The 25399-nt window shown below is 35.0% G+C and overlaps 2 protein-coding genes across 2 annotated transcripts in view; both read right to left on the minus strand.

Annotated features, from left to right (window-relative positions):
* LOC126811123 (uncharacterized) overlaps nucleotides 1–16869 on the minus strand; it is a 46919-nt gene extending 30050 nt beyond the window's left edge. Inside the window, exons 1-15 of the mRNA XM_050536599.2 lie at nucleotides 16711–16869; nucleotides 15487–15742; nucleotides 14298–14456; nucleotides 11910–12065; nucleotides 10857–11117; nucleotides 8508–8684; nucleotides 7711–7791; nucleotides 6983–7096; nucleotides 6398–6530; nucleotides 4981–5114; nucleotides 4098–4313; nucleotides 2826–3074; nucleotides 2121–2203; nucleotides 1222–1384; nucleotides 159–392 (exon numbers count right to left, since the gene is read on the minus strand). Coding sequence (XP_050392556.2) covers nucleotides 159–392; nucleotides 1222–1384; nucleotides 2121–2203; nucleotides 2826–3074; nucleotides 4098–4313; nucleotides 4981–5114; nucleotides 6398–6530; nucleotides 6983–7096; nucleotides 7711–7791; nucleotides 8508–8684; nucleotides 10857–10935 — 1663 coding nt within the window. The 5' untranslated portion in view covers nucleotides 10936–11117; nucleotides 11910–12065; nucleotides 14298–14456; nucleotides 15487–15742; nucleotides 16711–16869. The remainder of the gene's footprint in view (nucleotides 1–158; nucleotides 393–1221; nucleotides 1385–2120; nucleotides 2204–2825; nucleotides 3075–4097; nucleotides 4314–4980; nucleotides 5115–6397; nucleotides 6531–6982; nucleotides 7097–7710; nucleotides 7792–8507; nucleotides 8685–10856; nucleotides 11118–11909; nucleotides 12066–14297; nucleotides 14457–15486; nucleotides 15743–16710) is intronic.
* Nucleotides 16870–17535: 666 nt separating this feature from the next.
* On the minus strand, nucleotides 17536–22883 carry LOC130010876 (sushi, von Willebrand factor type A, EGF and pentraxin domain-containing protein 1-like). Its single transcript, XM_056099039.1, has 6 exons — nucleotides 22799–22883; nucleotides 22008–22202; nucleotides 21228–21413; nucleotides 20117–20356; nucleotides 18984–19238; nucleotides 17536–17750 (listed from the first exon to the last, which is right to left on the minus strand). The coding sequence occupies exons 2-6, from the start codon at nucleotides 22165–22167 to the stop codon at nucleotides 17536–17538; spliced, it is 1056 nt and encodes a 351-aa protein (XP_055955014.1). The 5' UTR covers nucleotides 22168–22202; nucleotides 22799–22883.
* Nucleotides 22884–25399: the final 2516 nt, after the last annotated feature.

The following is a 25399-nucleotide window of genomic DNA, read 5'->3' on the forward strand; positions in this document are numbered from 1 at the left end:
AAATAAACTCTTCAAGTAACTTGTATTCCATATAATTGTGTCGTGTGTTAAGTTATACGTTACTCTGATATCAATTATAATATTTATTGACACAATATAGCTCTGGAATTATGACCAAGAGAAAGGTGTTCCTGTAACTCAAAACTTATTAGACTCACCTGTATATCCAGAAGGACAAGAACAGTTGTAAGATCCAGGGAAATTATTACAAGTACCAGTGTTACAGTATATACTTAATGCAGTACATTCGTTGATATCTTGATCACAGTTGACTCCTGTATACCCTGTTCGACATTTACACATCAACTCTCCTCCTACTATGTGACAAATATGGTTGGCGTCACATCTCTCAGAGCAAAGATCTTGTTGTATACACTGTTTATCTTTAAATACTACAAATAGATATCAAAATAAATATACCCAAAATTTCCCTGGACTACAGTCTACTAAGGGAGGCAACTTTGTATGGATGCAGCCTACCAAATCAGGAAAAGTCTGGTGGTCTTCCTCCGGTAAATTAAAGCCTTATTATCTCCCCTTAGATCAAAACAACAGGAAATATGGACAGAAAATGAGGCTTAAAACCATTTAACACAGTTTTCAAACAAACACAAAGTAAGACAGCAAATTCGCTATTCAGTTTAGTTGGTAATGGCCTGGTCACACTATTGCGCATGTGAGAAACCAACGAGTTGTGCATGAAAATTATTAAAGAAAATTTACAAAATACCCTTGAAAATATAGAATTACTGTATTGAGCCATCACATGACAAATGGGAGCCTATAATTACATTTTCTCAAAACTCTGGCAATACACTGGGGATATACCAATCATACACTAGTTGTATGTTAAATATGTTACTCAATCGTCAGGTATACACCAAGATGTATGGTAAACCATCATGACCAGCATACTTGACCTATGAGTAACATACATATGCTTAGCGTATTAACCTTACGTCAGAATATGCACAAAATTTTGAAGCATGATTAAAAAAGAATTTCTGCCTCGCTGTAATATGACACTGTATGTGAACATGTTTGAAACGTATACAACGTCTCTTACCATATGTCAGAGTATACCAGCGTGTGAGTGATATTTCGAATGCTGGCATACGCTAGTACGATATGCAATAGTGTGACAGGGCCAATAAATGTCTCAGTTTTGTAAAACAAACATACAATATGGTAAAGTGTAGTTAAATGTACAAAACAATTTACCTCTAGCAAGACTACATCTGTATCTGACTTCTATATCAGGACAACTACCAGAACAGCTTACTCCCTCAGAGGTACACTGTACACCAGTAGGTAATGACCCACCTCCAATAACATGACAGTCAGTTTGCACCGGTGTAGTACCTCCACAAACATTAATATTATGCTGTAAAAATAATACAAATCTTTAACCAATGCCTAACCGCAGACATCAAGATCAAAATAGCTTCCTATGTTTACAGTTTTTATCTGCTAGATTACCAGTGAAAGAAAAATTCTAAATCTTTATTTCATAAAAAATACCCCTTTAAAATGATTATTGACAGAATGGCACATTAAGGCTTTAAGTTCATGGAATACCTCAGTGCCAAGTGAGTTTGTCAAATTGGTCATGTTGCAGAATTGAAATTATAAAACCCATTGAGTTGGTTTAATCTCAATTGATTGTCTTCTGTTTAAACAGATACACTTCACATGGACGTAGCCAGGCTCTGATGTTAAAGGGAGTGAGCAAGAACATTGCCATCACATACAGAATAATTCTAAATTCTAAATAATTATTTCACTTTTATAAATCAATCAAAGAACAAAGAGATTATTTGAATAAAGTAAAGTGTCCAGAAAGTCATTCCATGCAATAATAAGAACTGAAAAATTGTTGAAAAGGTACCACTTTTGAAAAATGTACTCATATGGATAACTTGCTCTTTTTGCTCTCTGTCTAGTTGCATATACATCACCAAGTCAGGTTATGAAATTGCAGATTTGCAGCTTTGGGATATAAAATAATGCCATAAGTTTAAACTCAGTATAAATTTTATAAGTCTTCAATGAATATTATTGTTGACTGACAATATTAAGTTTATATTCAAATCAATAAGCCTGGCTAAGAAATAGCTTACCAAACTCAACAGCTGTGATTTTGATTCTAATTCAATGGCACCTGAGGGTGTATCAATACTGTAATATGGTGTCCAAAAATCATCTGTAATGATAAAAATATACTAGCAGTTATCAGTTTGCACTACATTGATAATATACGTAAGGGGGAGGGGTTTTACATAGGCTAAGCCTGTTCCCCAATCCCATTAAGACATCCTGAATAAAAATATTGTTTATAAAAATAAAAAAAAATACTACGTTACTGAAATGAAATGGGGTTTAACATCCGACTGTTCTGTTCAGACTTGTCTAATGAATACGGTATTATGTAACTAGCAGATAAAAAATTACACTACATAGGTACTATTCATAGCTTTATGTAATGGCCTAAAAGGGATTGCGACAATATTTTATAAAAAGAGCTGTTTATATCGACTGCACTGGGTGCCCAAAAAGATATAAAAATCTCAACTCATCATTTCTTTATAAAGACTAAGAACTAATATACGTTTATTTCAATAATTTCTTTAAAAGTGGGAAGAAATCAGAGTACTATGGGAGAACCACAATAAGGCTAGGCAAGTGAATCTACTCCGTGTCACACAGAAACAGGGTATGAAATGCATGAATTCCACACAGGCCTTATGAACCAGAATGTGTACATTATTAAACTCGGCCAACAAACTCTCCTATATTTTTTAAGAGAAAATAAAGACATTTTTTACCTGCTGGATGGAAGCATTGTTTGATATATACATTAGACGTTGTGCTGGCCACAAGGGAGTAGGTTGATGAAAGTAGCTGACAGGTTCTAGCATTGCTATTATATTCGAAAGCAGCACAAGCTACACGATTAGCTGAAGATTCACATTGTGTCATACACTCCATTACATTATTTATATTGCTTAAAACAGATCCTAATAATCCACTACTTGATGTTCTTGATAGTTTTAAATCATACTGACAAAATTGACCTGAAAAAAAAAAAGATTGATGATGGGTTATTAAACCATATTTATATTGAGCCTGTTAATATACTCACAGAATCAAAATTAAGGCATTGTTTCATCCACAATTCCTCTACTGTCAGCCATTTTGTCAGGCACAATTACCCTGGTGTCAGCCATTTTGTGAGACACAGATTTTTCTCCATAAATAAAATCATGGCTAGATTTATTTCGTTCCTATTTATGTCTCCCAAATCTGTAAATTAAGCCACCTGACAAATAACAGGCTAAAATTCAGGTTTTATCATGGACAATTACTCTGGTGTAATTGTATAGTCTCAGCTTCATCACAGATTATCATACACATTCTGACGAATCTTGTTCATTTGCTTGGATATGTTAAAAAATAAAATGAAATTAAATGGGGTTTAACGTCCTACTGTTCTGCTCTGAACTGGGCTAATGAAGACGGGCAAAGCCATACAGTGCGCTATTAGGGAAATTTTGCCCGGACAGCGGCACTACAGCCTACTCTAATATCGACTTTCAACTGTCAAGGGATCTTTTACGTGCACCCCAATGTATACACAGTCCCTTCCTTAGTTTTTGTCTGGCCCTCCGTCCTGCATCACTGACAAGGTGGAACCACGCCAGAAAATCTGGATCAACTTTGTTGGCCAATATAGGGATCGAACAGCTGACCTCCAGGCTAGCGAGTCAGCGACTTACCCACTTAGCCACCGTGACCCCCAGGATATGTTAAGATACAGTAGATCTTTTATTATGGGCTGAATGGTCTAATGCACGTTTCAATTCCCAGCTTGTACAAGACAAGGAGGCTGTCAAACTATGTGGGTTTTCTCGGGCCCTCTGGCTTCCTCCCACTGCTAAAAGCCTCCTACACACAAGAGAATTATTCAAATAGAATTGAACCATATGCTAGTCCTGAAATGACCTAGTTTGGGTCGAGTGGACGTTAAACTGAATTTCTCTTTCTCTCTACAGAATTACTTCATAGATAAAGGAGATTTGCTACAAACAAATTCTTACCATAACTATAACCTTGTTGACATAAACATCTAGGTAAACCTACATCTAACTCATCAACACATTCGGTGGCAAAACCACAATTAGCTGTAGAACATGATCTATCTGGTATATTACATAGTTGACCTCTGTAACCTTCAGGACATGGAGAACAAGTGAAAGTACCAACACCCTGAATACATGGTGCTCCATTCATACAAGGAGAAGAGTCACATTCATCTAAAAGAAATTTTTGTATCACAATTTACTTTCTTTTATATTAAAATTTAATATTTACTTACATATGTTTGTCTCACAACTTAATAACATTTGTCTCAAAACTTAATAACATTTGTCACACAAAAATTAATTACATTTGTCACACAAAAATTAATTACATTTGTATCAAAAATTAATTACATTTGTCATACAATCTAAATAAAAATTCCATTCAAAACTTACTAAGATGTTTATATCAAAACTTACTAAGATGTGTATATCAAAACTTACTAAGATGTGTATATCAAAACTTACTAAGATTTGACTCAAAATGTATTAAGATTTGTAATACAACTTTTACTTACTTACTCACAAGATTATAAGATTTGTATTCATGTTTGTTACATAATCTAATTTGGTTTGCATCACAGCTTATCTATTTGTCTCACAGTTTATGTTGGTATCATAACTTAGTTAAGTTAATTCACAACCTTCTTGTAGTCATAACTTATTTATGTTTATCTCTAAATTTACTTATGTTTGTATAATCACACATTAATTAAGTTTGTTTCACAAATTAGTTATGTTTGTTTCATGGATATAGTTCAGTTTGTCTTACAAATTAGTTCTGTTCATTTCGGAACTTAAAATGTTTTTTTTTACATCTTAGATTTCCCTCACAACTTACTTATGTTTGTCTCACAACTTGGTCCTGTAAATCCTGTTAAACAATTACAATGTCGTAGAACTTGATTAACTGCTACACATGCTCCACCATTTTGACAAGGCTTAGCTTGACAAATATTGATCTGTATCTGGCAACTGTAATATAATAAAATACTTTATCAATATTATTTTCCTTATTTTCTCAAATGCACCTCTTGCACACAATTGTGCCAATACTTACAGACTTTCTTAAGTGAATTTATGGAACTAGAATGGTTTTTTATGCTATTCTTTACATTAACTTTAATGGATATAAAGACAACTTAGAAGTCATTTATTTCAAAACAAAGTGAAAGTAGAACAAAATATCAAAACGTTAGATATATCATTATGATACAGGTTGCAGAAGACCTATAACTGTTATAAATCAGTGATTTATCAAATGTCGCTTTCGCAATCCCTAAGTTTATTTAGAATACACACCTACAGAAAATTTACAAGAATAAGTCTACAGTTTATTATTATATAATTAAACACATCTATGTATAAAAGTCTACAGGCATTACTAAATGCCAATCAAAGAAGATAAAAATCAACAATATGAAGATATGGCTACCAGACTAATGAACCAGATTGTAAATCAGAGGGCAAGTATATTAGATTTTGCAACAATTTGACATTTTTAATGTGATGCAGAGATAGTGCCAAAATTCCCAATGGATTTGTATTTGATTGTTATTTTTGTTGCATATTTTGTATATATTTGACTACCATTCACATATCTGTATCATTTGCTTGATAAAGATGAGAGTATCCTTGTCAAAACCTTGCTTAGTAATAAACTCAGTAATTGTGTATCCACAAAAATTGTTCAATTATTAAATGCCAATCAAAGAGAGAGAGAGAGAAAAATGGGGTTTAACGTCCACTCGACACAAACTAGGTCATTTCGGGACTAACATATGGTTTAATTTTATTTCTATAATTCGCTTGCGCGTAGGGGTCTTTAGCAGTGGGAGGAAACCGGAGGACCCGGAGAAAACCCACGAGGTTGGACAGGCGACCCTACTCCTTGCCAAGTACAACCGGGGATTCGAAACCACGCCAGCTGACTCAATGACAGACTTTATGATACAGCTCGCGCGCGCATGCTAACCATTCAGCCATCCAACCCCCCGCCAATCAAAGAAGATACACATCAATGTAAATTCAAAATGACCATAAGTTAAATCAAGTTAAAACAGAATTGATTTGAATGATGTTTGGTCTATAATGTTTTAAAATAAAAGTACTTTTGATAACATGTGGTCTTAAACCCTATATTTAACTTTTATTCTGGCACGCTGGGTCTTCTTAATTTTTTCCATCCAACAGGAAATGAGGCAAAGAATATGATATTTGTCATTATAAAAATATTGATAATGTTTTATTAATCTTACTTGACTCCAGTATAACCAGGTAAACAGTGACAGTTTATAGAATTAACACCATCTTCACATACTCCACCATTTAAACATGATGTACTGCTTATACAATCATTGTTATTAACTTCACATCTATCACCATTAGTACCTATATAAACAAATATTGTTAAGAGCTATAATGCAAGAATACAACAAATATTGTTAAGAGCTATAATGCAAGAATACAATAAATATTGTTAAGAGCTATAATGCAAGTATACAACAAATATTTTTAAGAATGTTGACTCTTGTAATTGTACAAAAATAACAAATCATTATTCTGATTTCTAAGCGAAGGACTCAAAGGGGAACTCCTGTCAAAATATTTCCTAAATGTCATTCATAATAAAGTATTAAAATAGTTTCAACCATCCATGCAGCTATTTATTTACAGAGAAGGGATACTGGTTAATAATATATCACATAATTACTGGTCTGTTTATTTACAGAAAATGACAGTTTTTCTCATAACATCACATTAAAGATGAAACCATCTGCACTTTGGATTGTGTATGTAAAAAAGGACAACATTTTAATTTCTCCTTTATAATGTTGACCTACCTAGAGGACACTGACAAGTGAAACCATTTGTATTAGAGGTACATGGTGCATTATGATAACACGGTTGTGATGCACAATAATCAATCACTGTTTCACAATATACTCCTGTATAACCTGAAGATAAAAAAAAAACCGAAAGTAATATAAAATAGAGATAGACCTGTAGTATATTTAGCTCCTCAAATCCATTGTCTTTACGACAGGGGGATCTGGGTGTGGTAAGAAAGAAGTGTTGATAAAATTATCTGTATATTAACTTTACCACTTTGGCTTTATATTAACCTATTAGTCTTTGATTATCTTTATATTATAATCATATGTTGATATCTTTATATTAACATTGTATCTTGATATCTTTATATTAAGTTCATCTTTGATATCTTTATATCAAAATCATTGGTTGATATCTTTAGATAAAGCCTTAAATATCTTTATAATGATGTTATCTTTATATTATCAGCTTTTTGATATCATTATATTGATATCTTTATATTAATGGTATCTCTTTAAACATCAGCCTTTGATATCTTTATATTAATGATATCTTTAGATTAACATCAGCCTTTGGTTACCTTTATATTAATTACTTTGTTCTCCTATCTACCAGCGAATATCCATGTAATAATTATTACATAGGCATACATAAGATAATTAGTGATTTGTTAATGTGAAGAATATAATTAAATGGATATTTGTAATAAGTTCAGAGGTTAAAACTGTATTATTACCTGGTTGACACTGACACATTGGTAAATTATTAGTTACGGTACAAGTCACATTATTCTTACACAAACCACATAGAAGAGGTGCTGTAATAAAATAAATTACACATACAATACATATTACCATGTTGTAAGACCACCATTATTGTTAATCTTAGATATAAAACTTGCTGTGAATAAATAATATATAGACAGATAGAATGAATTTCAACTTTTGGTCATTTTTGGGAATTAACATACAATTTTTTCTATGGTCATATGAGGAATGCTAGGAAGTGAAAAGTGGAATTTTACACAAACAGTAGCGTTTTGGTCTACTCTTTATCAAATTCCAAGAGTACAGAGTTCTTCTATGTGTATACCAACACAACATCTAAACTTTATGACAAGTGAGAATAGGGTTTGAAAAATCTCAAGATTATTCTTGACCCACTGAATACGAAACGCTACCATCAATTTATTGCGATCTTAGTTATAAAATTTCCAATTTTTAAATGAATGGACATCATTATAATACATAACAAAGTAAAAAGGGTTGGGGTGCCCAAGTTTAGATTTATCATCGATTCCATCCATAATGTAGTAAGATTTTTAAATGTTAAATACTGTGTAATTCAACATAACGCCCAAGGGGTTTGATATATTAACATCAGTCTTTGATATCTTTGTTATTATTATTATATGTTTTTTTGTAAAATACTGTGTAATTCAACATAATATATTTAATATATTAATATCAGCCTTTGATATCTTTATTATTATATGTTTTTTGTAAACGATAAGATTAAAAGGACTTGACCTACCTCCAGGAACACATGAAGTAGATCCTTCCCCTACAGTTGTCTGTTCTGTTGGACAAGCCAGACATTGATTTGACCCTGGTTGAGATGTGTAATATCCTTTTGGACAATTTCGACAATCTGGTAAATGACCAGTAAAGGAGAACTGACCAGCAGGACATAGTCCAGCACAATAACATTCTGAAATATACAACATGCAAAATATAACTTAATGGGAATATAACCAATATAACTTGATGGGAATATAACCAATATAACCTGATTGTGATATAATAAATATAACTTAATGGGAATATAAGCTATATAATTTGATGGGAATATCACCAATATAATTTGATGGCTTTATAACCAATATAATTTGATGGGAATATTACCAATATAATTTAATGGGTGTATAACCTATATAATCTGATGGTTATACAACCAATATAACTTGATGGGCATATAACCAATAACTGTTAAAAATAATCAAAATTAGATCACTTGATGGGAATATAGCCAATAACTGTCCAATGTAATTAGATATAGATTACAATTTCGTTACATCTTTTCTGCTGATTTTTACTTTGCTCTACATTGAAATAATCAGTGACAGTTCTATCTGTATCAACCAGACATTGATAACATTGACCAACTTAAATAACATAGACCAATATATGCCCACCAGCAAAGTTGTATATGCTAAATCTAAAATCATTTTCAACAAATCTCACAGAGAAAATTTTAAAAAATCTGTTATAAACTTGATATTGAACTTTAAATGTAAAAATAACTCGGAAAATAGGTCCCAAATTTACAGTCCTAAAATTCTGCAATTCAATACGGTTCTATCGTATGCCCTAATAAACAATCCTGGCCGCCAAGTTTCAAAATATTATATCAAGAAATCTGAACTTAATCACTGTTCAAAAGATTTCATAGATTCCAAAGTAGACTAGGGGATAACTCAGCGATAAGCGACCAAAATTTTTAAATTTCAGAAGGGGTCTTACTTATGACCAATGATTAAGTCCATGTCAAATTTAAAACTAAATTTCAAAAAAAAAAAATCTCTGACCTGTAGACAGACACATACAAATTATAGACAGGTTAATCCACACACAGGGTGATTGCTAATTAAGGAGTTCTACTGAACAGCTTAAGAACATAGTAAAAGGATCTAAAAGTCTTTAACACAGATATATAACTTAATAATAATAATAATAATAAAATGGTTATTTATATTCACTGATTATTTACAGATCAGGGTTTTGAAATAAGAATGTTTTGCGTTGAGATTTAAAATGGCCCACAGACGGTAATTGTTTCATTGATTGTGGTAGTCTATTCCATAGAAAAGGACCAACATAAGAAAAAGGAAATGAAATGAAATGAAATGGGGTTTAACGTCCTACTGTTCTGCTCCTAACCTGGGCTAATGAAGACGGGCATACGCCATACAGTGTGCTATGAGGGAAATTTTGCCCGGGCAGCGGCACTATCGCCTACTCTTATATCGAATTCCAACTGCCAAGGGATCTTTTACGTGCATTCCAATGTTTACACGGGACCTCGGTTTTTCGTCTCATCCGAATGACTAGACAGCTGTCCTTGTCAGGCCCTCCGTCCTGCATCACTGACAAGGGGAAACCACGCCGGAAAATCTGGATGAACTTTCTCGGCCAATGCAGGGATCGAACACCCGACCTCCAGGCTAGCGAGTGATCCCCCATAAGAAAAAGGACGTTTTCCAAGTTGTATGTTAATGACTGGAGATTTTAGAAGATGTTTTTTTCTGAGAAACTTAAGATCTGCTTTAAGTTATCACAAGCATTATATTTGATGTCAGCCCAGATTCAAAGTCAAAATATTGAAATAAAAGAGAGAGAGAGAGAAATGGGGTTTAACGCCCATTCGACACAAACTAGGTCATTTCGGGACTAACATATGGTTTAATTTTATTTCAATAATTCGCTTGCGCGTAGGGGTCTTTAGCAGTGGGAGGAAACTGGAGGACTCGGAGAAAACCCACGAGGTTGGACAGGCGACCCTACTCCTTGTCACGTACACCTTGGGATTCGAAATCACGCCAGTTGACTCAATGACAGGTCTTATGATACAGCACGCACATGCTAACCATTTGGCCATCCAACCCCCCATTGAAATAAAGCATAGAGGTTATAATAGTACAGTCATATAACCAACCCATGGGTTACAGATCACAAATATATGCCTGTCATGACCGATTGATAAACAAATTGACCGAAATGTCTCAGGACCCATTAGTCAATTTACACTCTGTAAAACTAGTATATTTTTCAAACTCCCTTTTTCAAATATGACTACAATCTAAAACTAAAGTCAGATTGTTACCTTGATCCGTTCTTCTGATACATGTTCTTTTGTAGAAATCATGTTGAACATTGTCTTGTGGCGTACCATCTATTGTCATCAGTTTACATCGATTATTTTGTTTATCATAATCAAATCCTATACACTCTGGCTGTCCAAAAATACTATATTTATTACAAGATTCTTTACAATTATCTAGGGTAGAATCTGTAGATCGTAAATTACTAACAACTTCATTTCCCAATAATTTGTTCTCTTGCTTTTCATACGTACATGATGGATCTAAAATTTAAAAAGCGAAATGTAATTTATCATTTAAGTTCAATATGTTCAACAAATTCATTTTAACACTAAAAACATATGTTACAAAGCTGAGTTAGCCGAGGTCCCCTGATCAGTGAATTGTGTTTTCACAGGAAGGATGGATTACAGTGAATGCAACATATACCATAGTTACCAATCAGATTGAAGTAAGGTCATTAAACATACACAGATGGCATTGATGTTGGACTCCAACTATAGACTTATTTTGATATATTAATAGTTTAATGGACATTCACCAATCTGAATGCAGTACGAGACTAAAATCATTAATGTTAAACTTTATGTTGGAGACAGAATGGACAGAGAGACATGAGAACAGTTTAAATTCAAATACCTGTATTTTAGTTTTGAGGACAAGTATAAAATTACAAGTGTTCAGGTTTGATTACAACACCCAGAAACTTACAATGTGTTTAATCATTACAATACACACTGTTAGTTTCAGTTTAACTCTTGGTATAGATAAATATCGACTATCCCAGTTCTTTGAAGAAAATTAGACATATATTAATACCAATACATCTCTGAACAGACTGAAACAGTTTGAAACTGATATTCCTTAGTCTGCCTCAAACCACCCAAGACATCTGAATAGCTTTTCGTATTATATAACCAATAATTACTCATTTGTGGAGGTATGACAGCTGTGCAACTTACAGGGCAGTAAGAAGACTTGGTTAAGGTGGTTCCGGACTAAAGGGTTAATAAAACTATATCATAAAAATGTGAAATAATAATTATAAGACTTACTATTACATTCTGGATACAATGGATTTTCTCTACCAACAGATCTGGTATTAACGGGACATTGACTACAGTATGTACTATTAACACGATAGGTATCAGATGGACATTCTTGACACGGAGGTAATCCACTAGAAGATACCAGATTACCAGTACAGATACCTAAAAAAACAAGCATTTTTAACAAATAATCAGAATGCTAATTCACCTTAAGTGATTTTTTAAATTTCTCCATTTTAACACTTTGAGATCAATTATTAATATTCAATCTTCAGTACATATCTATAATGTGCTATGGGAGAACTTTACCCGCTCTACATTGAATTCCAAAGGTCAAGGCTTCTTTTACGTACGCTAGAGGACTTCTATTTTCCTTTACATCAGAACAACAAGACACATCTTTCTAGCCAGGCTCTCCTCCCTGCACAACTGTCAAAGGGAAACCAGACTAGAAAATCCTAACAAACTTTCTAGTCCAACACCTGGATCACACCTGGGACTTCCTGGTTAGTAAGCCAGTGCCTTACACACTGACGAGCGACTGTAAATCCCCATAAAAATGGAGAGTTACAGGTCTTATTAAGACATCTGTTTTTTTTAGAAAATTTATATTGAACCTTTTAAAGTGTAATGAAGGTCATAACATATACTATTCAAAAAAAGTAGGGGATATTTGATTTTGGGGGCATAATACTAAAATATGCAAATGACTACGAAAAAAGTCACTATAGAACCTAACAGAAGAAACATTTCCAGTTACATGTGACGCCCAAACGCACCAATAGCTACCGCATGGAATGCAGGTGATGCTTGGGATCATCATGGGGGTCCAACCCAAGATTTGCACGACTCAGACTTTGAATGTTACAGTCATTGTGGCATTGAATTACAGGGTGGAAACATCAGTTTAATTGTTTTAGTGACCAGAAAACAAATTTTGATATGCGTCGGCTTACCCAAAATGAAAGGTTACGTGCCCTTGGCATGCTACAGATCGGCACAACACAGGCGGTTGTGGCGCGGACGATGAATGTTTCTCAGTCTGTCATAAGCAGGCTATGGTCCAGATACCGTGATACACAATCTGTACAGGACAGACCACGCTCAGGTCGACCAAGGGCGACAACTCAAGCCCAGGATCGATTTATCCGTACCTTGGCCTTGAGAAATCGTGTCATCACAGCAAATCAGATCAGCGCTCGTCTTCAAACAGACACTGGTGTGAGAGTGAGTGGCCAGACGATTCGGAATCGACTGCATAGGGGTCACCTTCGCGCCCGACGTCCTCGCGTGATCCCTTGTTTGAGAGATCATCACATTCAGGCAAGACGTCGTTGGTGTAGGGATCGTCAACACTGGGATAATCGATGCTGGAGCAATGTGATGTTTTCAGATGAGTCAAGGTTCACTGTTGATTTTTTGGACAGACGTAGGAGGGTGTGGCGTCGTCGAAACGAGCGCTTCCAAGACGTTAACGTCATCAGACATGATCGATTTGGGGGTGGTTCTGTTATGGTGTGGGGAGGCATCACTGTTGCTGGAAGAACGGCTTTACATGTTGTTGCAGGGCGTGTTACAGGCCAGTACTACCGGGACAACATCTTGGCAGTCCATGTTGTGCCGTTCGCACGACGTCATGGCCGCCGTTTCATCTTCCAGGATGACAACGCAAGATGTCACAGGGCCAGGATCGTTACAGGTTACCTCCAACAACAGAACATCACCACATTACCTTGGCCAGCACTGAGTCCCGACCTCTCCCCCATCGAGCATGTCTGGGACATGCTTGGACAGAGGTTACGTCAACGTCAACAACGTCCTGCCAATGTCCAAGAACTTGCTGCTGCGTTGCAACAGGAATGGGACAATCTGGACCAAAATGACCTTAGACGTCTCATTAGGAGTATGCCACGTCGGATCAATGCTTGTTTGGCAAATAGAGGAGGATTTACCCGTTACTGACTTGGTTGTGATGCTGTGGTAACTTTGCTGTTTGACCCCGGGTATCATTTTACCCTTATAATGGTCAGTCTGTGCCTTACTTAGTCTAACGATCATTTGGAATAAATCGATAAATGTGAACTTCATTTCATTTTGTCATTTGTTTCTTCGTCAGTTTCATTAGGTGACTTTAATAACACTTAAAAATCAAATATCCCCTACTTTTTTTGAATAGTATATTTAGCATAGCATCACCATTGTTTTTTGTGACTTATTCTTCCAAAATTGAATTTGTATTTGACAGAAACACAGTTGTCTATAAAATAAACAGAACATGTAATGGTTGGTAACAAATACATTTGGAGTTATGACATCACAGTGAATAAACTACTTTCATGTTATCTGTATATGCTATATTTGAATAAATAATATAATACCAATTAAATAACCCACCTTGACAATCTAATACACTAGTTTTTCCTGTGCCATCAGTAGCCTTATCCACAGGACATGGTTGACAGAAGGAATTATCACTACCTGCCTGGTAAGTATTAACAGGGCACTTCTCACAAGTTCCAGCATTAGTCTTAATTGTTCCTGCTGTACATGGAACTATAAAGAAAGAATGTATATTAGTCTAACTAACTAGAAACAGCCATGACACTATGAATTGCATTTATTACATACATTAAAACCTTATGGATTATTTTATATTACGCACATTTAAAACACATACTATGAATTACTTTTTATTGTGTATATTTAAAACACATTACCATTTAAGACAAAATCACACAAGAACAGTTTAGGAAGATCTTTCACCGAAAAATAGCACAAATAATTACAGTACTGATTTTTACTTTCACAGTATTTAATCTTTCATGCTTTAATTTTTACTTATTTAACAATTTGTAAACGTGCATTATCTTATGAATGAAACCAGGTAATTGGTTATTCGCCCCTTTAATTAAAATGCTGATACTAATTTTTTAATAGTGACGATATCCAAACTATTGCATATCACTACGTTACAAAAATTAGTATTAATCAAGGATGCTGTTTCACCTGTATATATGCCAATCATTTCCTACGTGAGTTGGTTCAAATAATATTTTTACAAATAGTCAGTTATAGCCAATGTGCTATTATAGAAAGTGTGATAACTTTATGTCAGTGACTGGATGCTATTATAGACAATTTGTGAAGCAAACTGAACCTAATTCTATATCAAAGATTAGTGCTGTATGATAATAATAAAGAATATTTAAGTATTAAGTATTGGTTATATTTAACAAAAAGAACATAAATATGGAAAAACAAATAATAATGTCGGCAGTCGTTTGATGGCAATTGTCCTCGCTGCCAGCTGTCCCACCAGCAATTGCTTTAAAGTATATCAGGCCGAAAAACTAATCAATCCAAACAGAAGTTATGGCCATCTAAAATTTCTATTTTATTGACGACTGAATGGTATATCATTTCTGTCCATGAACATCAAGCTCAAGATAGTATCTAATCCTATGTGCTTTGATCTAATCATATAAATTATTACCTAAAAACACTTTCAAATCCTTAAATAAGGAAAGTGTTTATTATCCGTCAGCATGGAGACTTTAAGGATAAAGTTTTTAATTATACTTACTGCAGATGTATACATCATTAACCCTGCGTGGACTTTCTGTTGTAAATTTACAAAATTGTCGATTACGTACATCCTTTATGTTAAGGACAATAGTTTCACAGCCAATCGTTTGCAAGGTGTGGATATTTGACAAAAGTGATTGAGCGGCGTTGGCTGTAATACCCTCAATAGCTCGGATAACCTGCTGTACACACACTGAATGTATATTTTGAATAAAAGCACTGGATGTAAATTCCACTTTAAAAAATGCATGCAACTGAAAATTGAAAAAAAAAATTATTAATCAATGCTTACATTTTTATATTGGCAAACCCAATAAAGCTTTGACAGTAATTATTCATTTCTGAGAATGAATTAAACTTTTCAGACATATTTCAATAAAAATATACCTGTTACAAAATTTGCTTACATTAAGACATATTACTAAATTCCAGTAGGCTACACTCATACAAAAGAAATGACGTTTAACATCTTACTGTTCTGCTCTGAATGGGCTAATTGAAGACCGGCATACGCCATACAGTGTGCTATGAGGGAAATTTTGCCCGGATACTGGCGCTACAGCCTACTCTTATATCGAATTCCAGTCTTATATCACTGAGCCACTGCAGCTCCCCTCACACAAAAGTCACTAGATTTCATTAATAAGAGTTAACAGAGGTCAGAATTGGGTTACTAGCAATAGAGCGAATGTGCTTCCATTCCCTTTAACATGCTTCAACGAAAAATATTTCTTAGTAATTTGTTACTTAATAACGTCTTAATAAATGAAATGAAATGGGGTTTAACATCCTACTGTTCTGCTTCAACTGAGCTAATGAAGACAGGCATACGCCATACAGTATACTATGCGGGAAATTTTAACCAGGCAGCGGCACTATGGTCTGCTCTTATATTGAATTCCAACTGCCAAGGGATCTTTTACGTACACACCGATGTATACACAGGATCTCGGTTTTTCGGATCATTCGAATAACTAGACAGCTGAAAAAGGGAAACCACGTCGGAAAATCCTGATGAACTTTCTTGGCCAATGCAGGGATCGCACATCCGACCTCCAGGATAGCGAGCCAGCATCTTAACCCACATAGCCACCATGGCTCCCCAGCCCTAATAAAGTTTGTTACTTTTTCATGTTCTAAAAATTAACGTATGCCTAACTTAACAATATTTAGACAACCAGAAACCAGTCTGCCTAGTACAATTAATGTATCATTTACCTACCTTTTGATCATAGGTAATATTAATAGAAGACTGTATAACAGAGACAGATACCTGTCCGTTATTACAGTATGTATTAAGATGTGATGCCGAGTTAACAAGTCGGGTCGATAATTCACCTCTATATGAGTTAACACAAGTAGAAGATAAAGGACTGTTAGATGATGTATTATAAAACAGATCGGCATCCAACTCAAAATTAACTGCATTTGAAGCTAAAATGACAAAGCAACATTTATAAATAAGCATCACAGAAAGCAAATTTTTGAGGATTTGATTTTGAGTCAAATAGAATGTGCCATACAGTAAGGCGTTATACGGGCTTTCACAGCACTAATGACCTCAAAACATCATGTGAAAAGCAGTAAAGACACAGCCCATAGAAAAACATTTAAAAAACCTAGAATGTCTATAAAGTATAGTTTTCTAATGGCTATTTCTGGAATAGTCTCCCTTTAAAGCTTTTCATTGACATAAGTTAATATAAACCGTCCGCAATAACGGTGTATTTAAGGCGACAACAATTGTCACCAATTTCATACTATTCATTATAAAAATAATCATTTCAAACTTTGCTTTACTAATAAAGGTGTATTTAAGGCAAAGAAATGAAATGAAATGGGGTTTAACGTCCTACTGTTTTGCTCCGAACTGGGCTAATGAAGACGGTTAAGGCAAAGACAATTGACACCAAATTCATACTATTCATTATAAAAACAATCATTTCAAACTTTGCTTTGCTGATAAATATAACTGACTATCAAAGAAGTATAACAGTTTTTGTTACTTATAATATAAAACAATATATAATTCCAGCTAACATTTACATCAAAACTTACCTGCACAATGAGGTATTTCTCCTTGAGTCCAATTTCCGCCAAAATCACATTCTGTGGTGAAAACTTCCCCTGGATATTCGTTTTTAAAATAATATCCTTGCTTACATGATATAGCACAAGTATAACCATTACCATTTCCCTTTAACATACAATTCTTTATTCCATTTATAGATTTTCCCAGATAATCAGGCTGACAGATTCCAACTTAAAATCAAAATAAAATTCAATATAAAACAGTACACTATCACTTCAATAAACAAAGATAGGTTGCCAGGTAATAAAACATATGCCCACAGCAGCTAGGTTGTCAGAGCAGTCAAAAAGGGATGTCACATTCCCAATACACTAAAATCTAATTAAGTCTGTGGTTCACAACCCTTTTTTTGCCAAAGGCACACCTTGGAACACATGAAAGAACATATATATGAAAAATATATGAATTTTGCAAAATAAAAACATTCAGACGGCATACAACCGTAGACAGAGACTAGTCATAGACACATAGAATAACAAACTAAATAAAGAAAAAAACAGCTATGAAGTTATCAGTAGACACCTTGGGATTACATGATTTTTACCATTTTCTTAGCATGCCGTTCAAAATTTCGAGTCACACTGGTTGAGAATCACTGCATTAAGTAATCATTAGAAATTATTACAATTTGTTTAGCTGCTAGTTCTGCCCTGTGCTAACTTTTAATTATAGTTTAGTATTCAAACCATGTAATATCAGGAACCTAATCCTTGTCACATACAACCATGGGATTAAAACTGTAAAGCTTTAGCAGTGGGAGGAGACCGGATAACCCAGAGAAAACCCACAAGGTTGGAGAGGCGACCCTACTCCTTGTTCACGTACAACCTGGCAATCGAAACCACACCAATTGACTCAATAACAGAAATGAAATGAAATGAAATGGATTTTAAGGTCCTACTGTTCTGCTCCAATACTGGGCTAATGAAGACGGGCATACGCCATACAGTGTGCCATGTGGGAAATTTTGCCCGACAGTGGCACTATCTCCTACTCTTATATCGAATGCCAACTGCCAAGGGTTTTTTTTTTTACGTGCATTCCAATGTATACACGGGACCTTGGTTTTTCATATCATCCGAAGGACTAGACAGCTGTCCTTGTCAGGCCCTCCGTTCTGCACCATTGACAAGGGGTAACCATGTCGGAAAATCAAGATGAACTTTCTCGGCCAATGCAGGTATCGAACACCCGACCTCCAGGCTAGCGAGCCAGTGTCTTAACCACCTAGCCACCGTGGCTCCAGACTCAATAACAGACCTTGTGATACAGCACGCACGTGCTAACCATTCTGCCATCCAACACCCCTAGAATCACAATATGTATTGTATTGTGACTTCAGTGGCAATATCAAGCACTAATATCAATGTGGTGAAAACATTATACACAGGAACTCTACATACCAACAGTTACTTGGAATCTACAGGAAGCCATATTTCCAGCAGCATCTTGAACTCGAGCTATTACAGAATTAACTGATCCTACATCGGACAAACTTAATGCTAGAGATGACGGTGAGAATATTGTTGATGTCACTCCAACATTATCATTTAAAATGACCAGATCATTGTCTGTCCATGTTACAGTTGTAGCCTGAGCAGCATTCTCAATAACAATTGTTCTAGAAGCTGGACATTGAACAGTTGGTGCGATTTCATCTGTAAGTAAAATAAATACATATTTATGCAGCTAACTGTATAACAGAGAAGTACCTTTAACAAGGCAGAACAAAAGGTAAATATATATTTAGAGACACAAACCACATCATTTCGGAACTAACATATGGTTCAATTTTATTTCAACAATTTGCTTGAGTGAAGCAGTCTTAAGCAGTGGGGGGGGGAATCATGTGGCTAAGTGGGTAAGATGCTTGCCCGCTGGCCTGGAGGTCGGGTGTTCGATCCCTGCATTGGCCATGAAAGTTCATCCAGATTTTCCAGCGTGGTTTCCCCTTGTCAGTGATGCTTGACGGAGGGCCTGACAAGGACAGCTGTCTAGTTGTTCGGATGGGACGAAAAACCGAGGTCCCGTGTACACATTGGGGTGCACGTAAAAGATCCCTTGGCAGTTGGAATTCGATATATTAGAGAAGGCTGTAGCGCCGCTGCCCAGGCAAAATTTCCCTTATAGCACACTGTATGGCGTATGCCCATCTTCATTAGCCCAGGTTAGGAGGAGAAAACCAGAGGACCCGGTGAAAACCCATGAGGTTGGACAGGCAACTATATTTAAAGGGACTTTAGCAGAAAGGAGTTCAATTTTCGAGGACTACAACCGCTTTTATATGGTCCAATTCCTGACCTTCATGTTATAATCTGTTGAAAATTTGGGATGGTTAAAATAATTACTTTTATAGCTATCACCATTTGAAATACAATCTGAATTTGAGGTTAAGCAGGCAATTCTACACATAAAAGCCAGAGATTGAAACCATAACATTTGACTCCATGAAAGGCTGTATGATTTAACAAGCATGTCTCAGGTCACATAAACACCCCAGTCACACTTCCAGTCCGAAAAGGAAATTAAAACAAACCTTTAACTTCAATATTAATACTACATAAAGCTTGTTGTCCAGAATGATCAGTTGCTGTGTAAGTTACTTTAATACTATCAGGTACCGGTATATCAGGTCGAAAATATGCTGGATTTACAGTTAGATCAGATAAAGAATTAGAATTATCAGTAGCACTAGGAATGGTATAAGAGACTCTTCCATATTTTGTTATAGAAATGGGTGTTTGTGGACAGTTGGTAAACATTGGTGAAGTAACATCTGAAATATCAAAAACATAACTATAAATATATGGCCAGATATTAACATGGATTAATTTATTATAGCTATGATAGCCATCACTGAAACCCAACTCTGAGTATAAACCCCATACTCGTAACATTACACATCTCATATTAGCACCTAATGTCACTAATATTGCAAACAACAATATTGTGAAAGGAGAATGTCTTAAAGGAATATTAGTCCAAAATTGGTTCAATTATGTCCAGTATTAAGCCAGTGCCAGCTTTAAGTCTTTGGTAAAATATCTTGATGAGTTTCATTTTTAATCTGACTGAATTCAGGGATCACGGTGGCTAAGTGGGCAAGATGCTGGCTCGCTAGCCTGGAGGTTGGGTGTTCGATCCCTGCTTAGAGCTGAGAAAGTTCATCCAGATTTTTCGGCGTGGTTCTCCCTTGTCAGTGATGCAGGACGGAGAGTCTGACAAGGACAGCTGTCTAGTTGTTCGGATGGGACGAAACACCGAGATCACTTGACAATTGGAATTTGATACAAGAGTAGGCCATAGTGCCACTGTCCGGGCAAAATCCCTCATATCACACTGTATGGCATAGGCCCGTCTTTATTAGCCCAGTTCGGAGCAGAACAGTAGGACTTTAAACCCCATTTCATTTCATTTCATTTCTGACTGAATTGGGCCTGGCAAGGAGATTATCTACGCTGATAATTTAGTTTTATTTTCTTCATTAAATGTTAAATAAACAATATGAGTTTATCAAAGCTTGGATTAAGCCATGAAATATTGGATATTGTCTGAAAATTGAACGATGATTTTAAAGGTCTGCCTATCATTATTGTGAACATAAGAGTTTCTGAATTTGCTTTAAATCACTACACATAAAATTATACCTTGGCAAGTCGGTAGAGTTTCATTCCATTGTACAGAGGCACCATTTTGAAGACAAGCTATTGCTGAAGTAGTACTCAACTGGAAGCCTGATCTCAGACAACTAAATTTAGCTTGGTCGTTGATACTGTAGGCAATTGAATCTCTTACACCACCAAGTGGTACTCCTAAGTCAGGGCAGGTTTGAGCTACAAAACAAAACATCATTAATAACATTATGATATTTGAAACATTATGATATAATACCAGAAAATATGATATACATTGTAAGTCCATATCTTTTGATGGTGCCAGTAAATTAGCTAGGAATGTCATTTAAATACATTTGTTTGTATGATGATAAATGGCCGTGTGCAAGAACTCTCACTTCAGTTCAAGTCAGAATTGAATGGAATGTTTCTAGACCATTTAAGATTAGAACAAATTAAAAAAAATTTTCTTTGAAGCCACAATTGCTCAGTAGGTCCCGGATTCAAGTATGGTGTTTGCTGAGAAAGTTCCTTGGGATGTTTCAGAAAGGTTTTCCCTTGTCCATGCATGTAAAAGAACCCTTGGCAGTTGGAACATGGTGAAAAGTTGGCAAAGATGTTGCTATTTGGGTATAATTTCGCTCATAGCACACTGCATGGCATAAACCCATCTTCATTAACCTTGTTGGTGCAATGAACTCGGACTGTAAACCCCATTTCATGTCATTTCAACCACATGTCTTACAGATAATTTCAGAATGTCAGATAATGTATTTCAAGAGTTTTGATATTTATATTAATATTAATACTTACGTAAACACCTGAGAGTACCGAAATCCCATCGTCCGTTTGCTAGACATGTTACTGTAGTACCACCTTGTCCTGCAGCACCATCAAGTACATAGAATGATTTACATGTATATGTAAATGAACCAATACCCGCCTGTGTACTAGTAGTTGTAGGTGTCTGCATGCCATCACTAACTTCTGGTACACCACAGTCAGTTACTAATAAAAAAAAAAGATGGTGATCTTTCATAATTTAAACAATTAATTAGTATTAGTAGTTATACCATAGTTCATTAACGTCTGCTTCCACGAAAGTGACATCATAGACAAGAATTAATCGTTCCTCTTTCATATATTCTTTTAATAGAATTACAATAGAATCAATGAATAATTCATTTCATAGGGCATACTCGATTGAACGTTCCGGAATTAAATTCTCTCAATTCCAAAAACAGTGTCATAAAAAATATCTCAACCAATCATGACAGCTGAAACCTATTTCTTACCTAAAATATGTCACAATTCTACTCACAACACCTCAGCTGTCGGCACTGACAGAATCGTGACAGGGCTGAATTCCATACCATTTGTTTGCAATTCTGTCGATTTGGGACATTCCGGACTGACAATAGAGCACCCCCATGGTTATCAAAACAGACACAAGAGAGGCAACTACAACCTCACAATTGTTGACCATGTAGGTTACTTTTATGTCCGTCTACACCTAAAGGCTACAAATGACAGCCAGGGTATGGTTTATCTGACGGAAACTACCTAACTTTTAATTTAATATTAAGACAATATATTTATTTCACCTCTACAAGTAAAGTCTCCATCAAGTTTATAAGTCTGAGTACTGACATCATATACACACTGTCTATCATTAGAATAAGCTGGTACGCCAACAGATCCTGAACAAAATACAGCTACATTGGTCTGATAATTTACAGGTGAAGAAGGTGATACAGATGGAGCATTAGGTCCTGTAGGTGGGGTATAATTACACACAGCCACTAGAAAATATAAACCAAAGAAAATGAGAATAAGATTATATACAGAAATATAAATGAAATGAAATGGGATTCAACATCCTACTGTTCTGAACCAACGGGGCTAATAATGTTTCTGCCAATTTAGCATCAAAATCCAAATGTCAGGGGGGTCCTTTTTAAGTTCACGCCAACATGTACGTGGGACCTTAATTTTTGGCCCCATCTAAATGACTATACACTGCTCCTTGCCAGAATCTTCATAGTACACTGTCATAGGGAACACTCTCGATCAATACTGGGATCAAACCCCTGACCTCCTTGTTAGTAAACCAGCACCTTACACGCTGAGCCACAGAAATGTAGTACTAGGTCTACACGTAACCACACTACAGTGATGTCCCAATGTATCATAGAAAATGTATAGACATGTATTGTACAAGCTTACACTTTATTAATGCTAAAAATGTTGATTAATATCATTCAATTATTTATGTTCTCATTAAAAGGTTTAAAGTAGCTAACTCTCTAATTTAATATCATCCAGTCTACGACATTGGAAACACGAATGATTTGTTAAATTAAATCAACATTGATGTTGTGATCTTACCGAGACAAGATGGCCTTCTGATACCCAATATTTAAGACAAGATATACATTTTACCATTGGTAATTCGAAGAACAAGGCTAGATATATTCTACAATTCATGTCAAATGGTGACGACATATTCTCATCGGAAGAGCATGCACAATAAATACTACCGGTGTAGACTGGAATAACCAGACACTAGAGACTGCCATTCAATTGAGACTTCTCGCGTATTTCGCTCAACATAACTGATTTGAAATTTGGGTAAAAGAAATACAAAATATAATCATCGAAAATTACCTGTGCATGAAGGAGTGCTTGACCACTGTCCAGAAGCTGTACACTTTATATTACTCTGTCCAGTAATTATATAGCCAGGATCACATCGTACTGATATCTCATCATCATAGAAATATCTTGTTGTTGATGGACTAATATAACCATTGGGTATATTAAATATTGAACATGTTCTTCCTAAAATGAGACCAAAAAAATTGTACAATTTTGCCAATAGCACCATACTTGCAAACTGGAGCATAAAGAAACCACCAAGCTTATACTATGACAAAAATTATGAACATTTTATTGTAAAACTTTACTTTAAATGGGTACTAGCTAATAAAAATTAGAATATGGGGTAAAATTGTAAATAACATCGAATATATGGTTTAGGTTGTGACATTGACAAATAAGGGCAAACAATCAAAAATCTGGGAAAAGATTTAAAACAAATATATATCAACATTATATAATGCAAATAACTTGTACTTAGAAGATTCAATACCTATTTCACATTTTATGCATGCATCATATCAGATGTATGTGTAGCAACGACTACAGCATAAGCTACTTACGTAAACATGTATGTTTAAAGTAGAGTGTATCACCAAATTTAGTTCCTGTTTCTCCAGATGGTATCATATAACTCTGTTCACCATTAGTTGTAAATAGGAAATAACCAGTCGGACAATTACATGTATAACTCCCCATTGAATTACTACATGTATGACTACATCCTCCACTATTTGATGTACATTCATTTATATCTGTTAATGTAAACATGATTTATCTGAATAATACTCAATTCATTTAGTTAGAGCGAAAATAGCATATATTAAAAAAAAAGTCTTAAAACACATGGAATCTATACACAGTCCTACTTTGTTAAAATATAATCCTATTAATCCTATTAATATATCATTTTCAAGTTCAAACATCAATATTGAGGTTTGCCAATTCATTCAATATACATTTGCGTTGCGGAAGCCAAATTTTCAAAAAAATTTCAGATTATTCATTTAGAAGAACGACAACCCTTACCATAATCTAGTACAATGTTTAAACTTATGAACAAGTCCTTACCTTGACAAGCTGATGTTCCTGTAGCTCTATATCCATCTAAACATTTACACACATAAGACCCTACTGTATTTACACATTGCTGTATACCACATATATTACTATTACTACACTCATTAATATCTAGTATAATATAGAAATTAGTATATCAGCAACCTATATAACCATTCTTATATATATTCTACAAATATCTAATAGCATCAACCAACAGATAAAGTCCTAACTGACTGGCAAAATTGTTCAAATTTTAGGGATTCTCTCTTTTAAAGTGAAATGAAATGAAATAGGGTTTAACGTCCTACTATTCTGCTCCTATACTGTGCTAATGAAGACGGGCATACGCCATACAGTGTGCTATGAGGGAAATTTTGCCCGGGCAGCGGCACTATCGCCTACTCTAATATCGAATTCCAACTGCCAAGGGATCTTTTACGTGCATTCCAATGTATACACGGGACCTCAGTTTTTCGTATCATCCG

This window comes from Patella vulgata, chromosome 2 (genome assembly GCF_932274485.2).
Source record: "Patella vulgata chromosome 2, xgPatVulg1.2, whole genome shotgun sequence".
Lineage (NCBI taxonomy): Eukaryota > Metazoa > Mollusca > Gastropoda > Patellidae > Patella > Patella vulgata.

Bases quoted from the DNA above. Each gene is read 5' to 3' on its own strand.
- LOC130010876 (XM_056099039.1), bottom strand. From the start codon at position 22,167: ATGCAGACACCTACAACTACTAGTACACAGGCGGGTATTGGTTCATTT. The intron at 21,414-22,007 runs GTAAGTATTAAT...TTTGTTTTGTAG, and splicing joins CGGTACTCTCAGGTGTTTAC to CTCAAACCTGCCCTGACTTA. The intron at 20,357-21,227 runs GTATAATTTTAT...TTGATATTTCAG, and splicing joins AACTCTACCGACTTGCCAAG to ATGTTACTTCACCAATGTTT.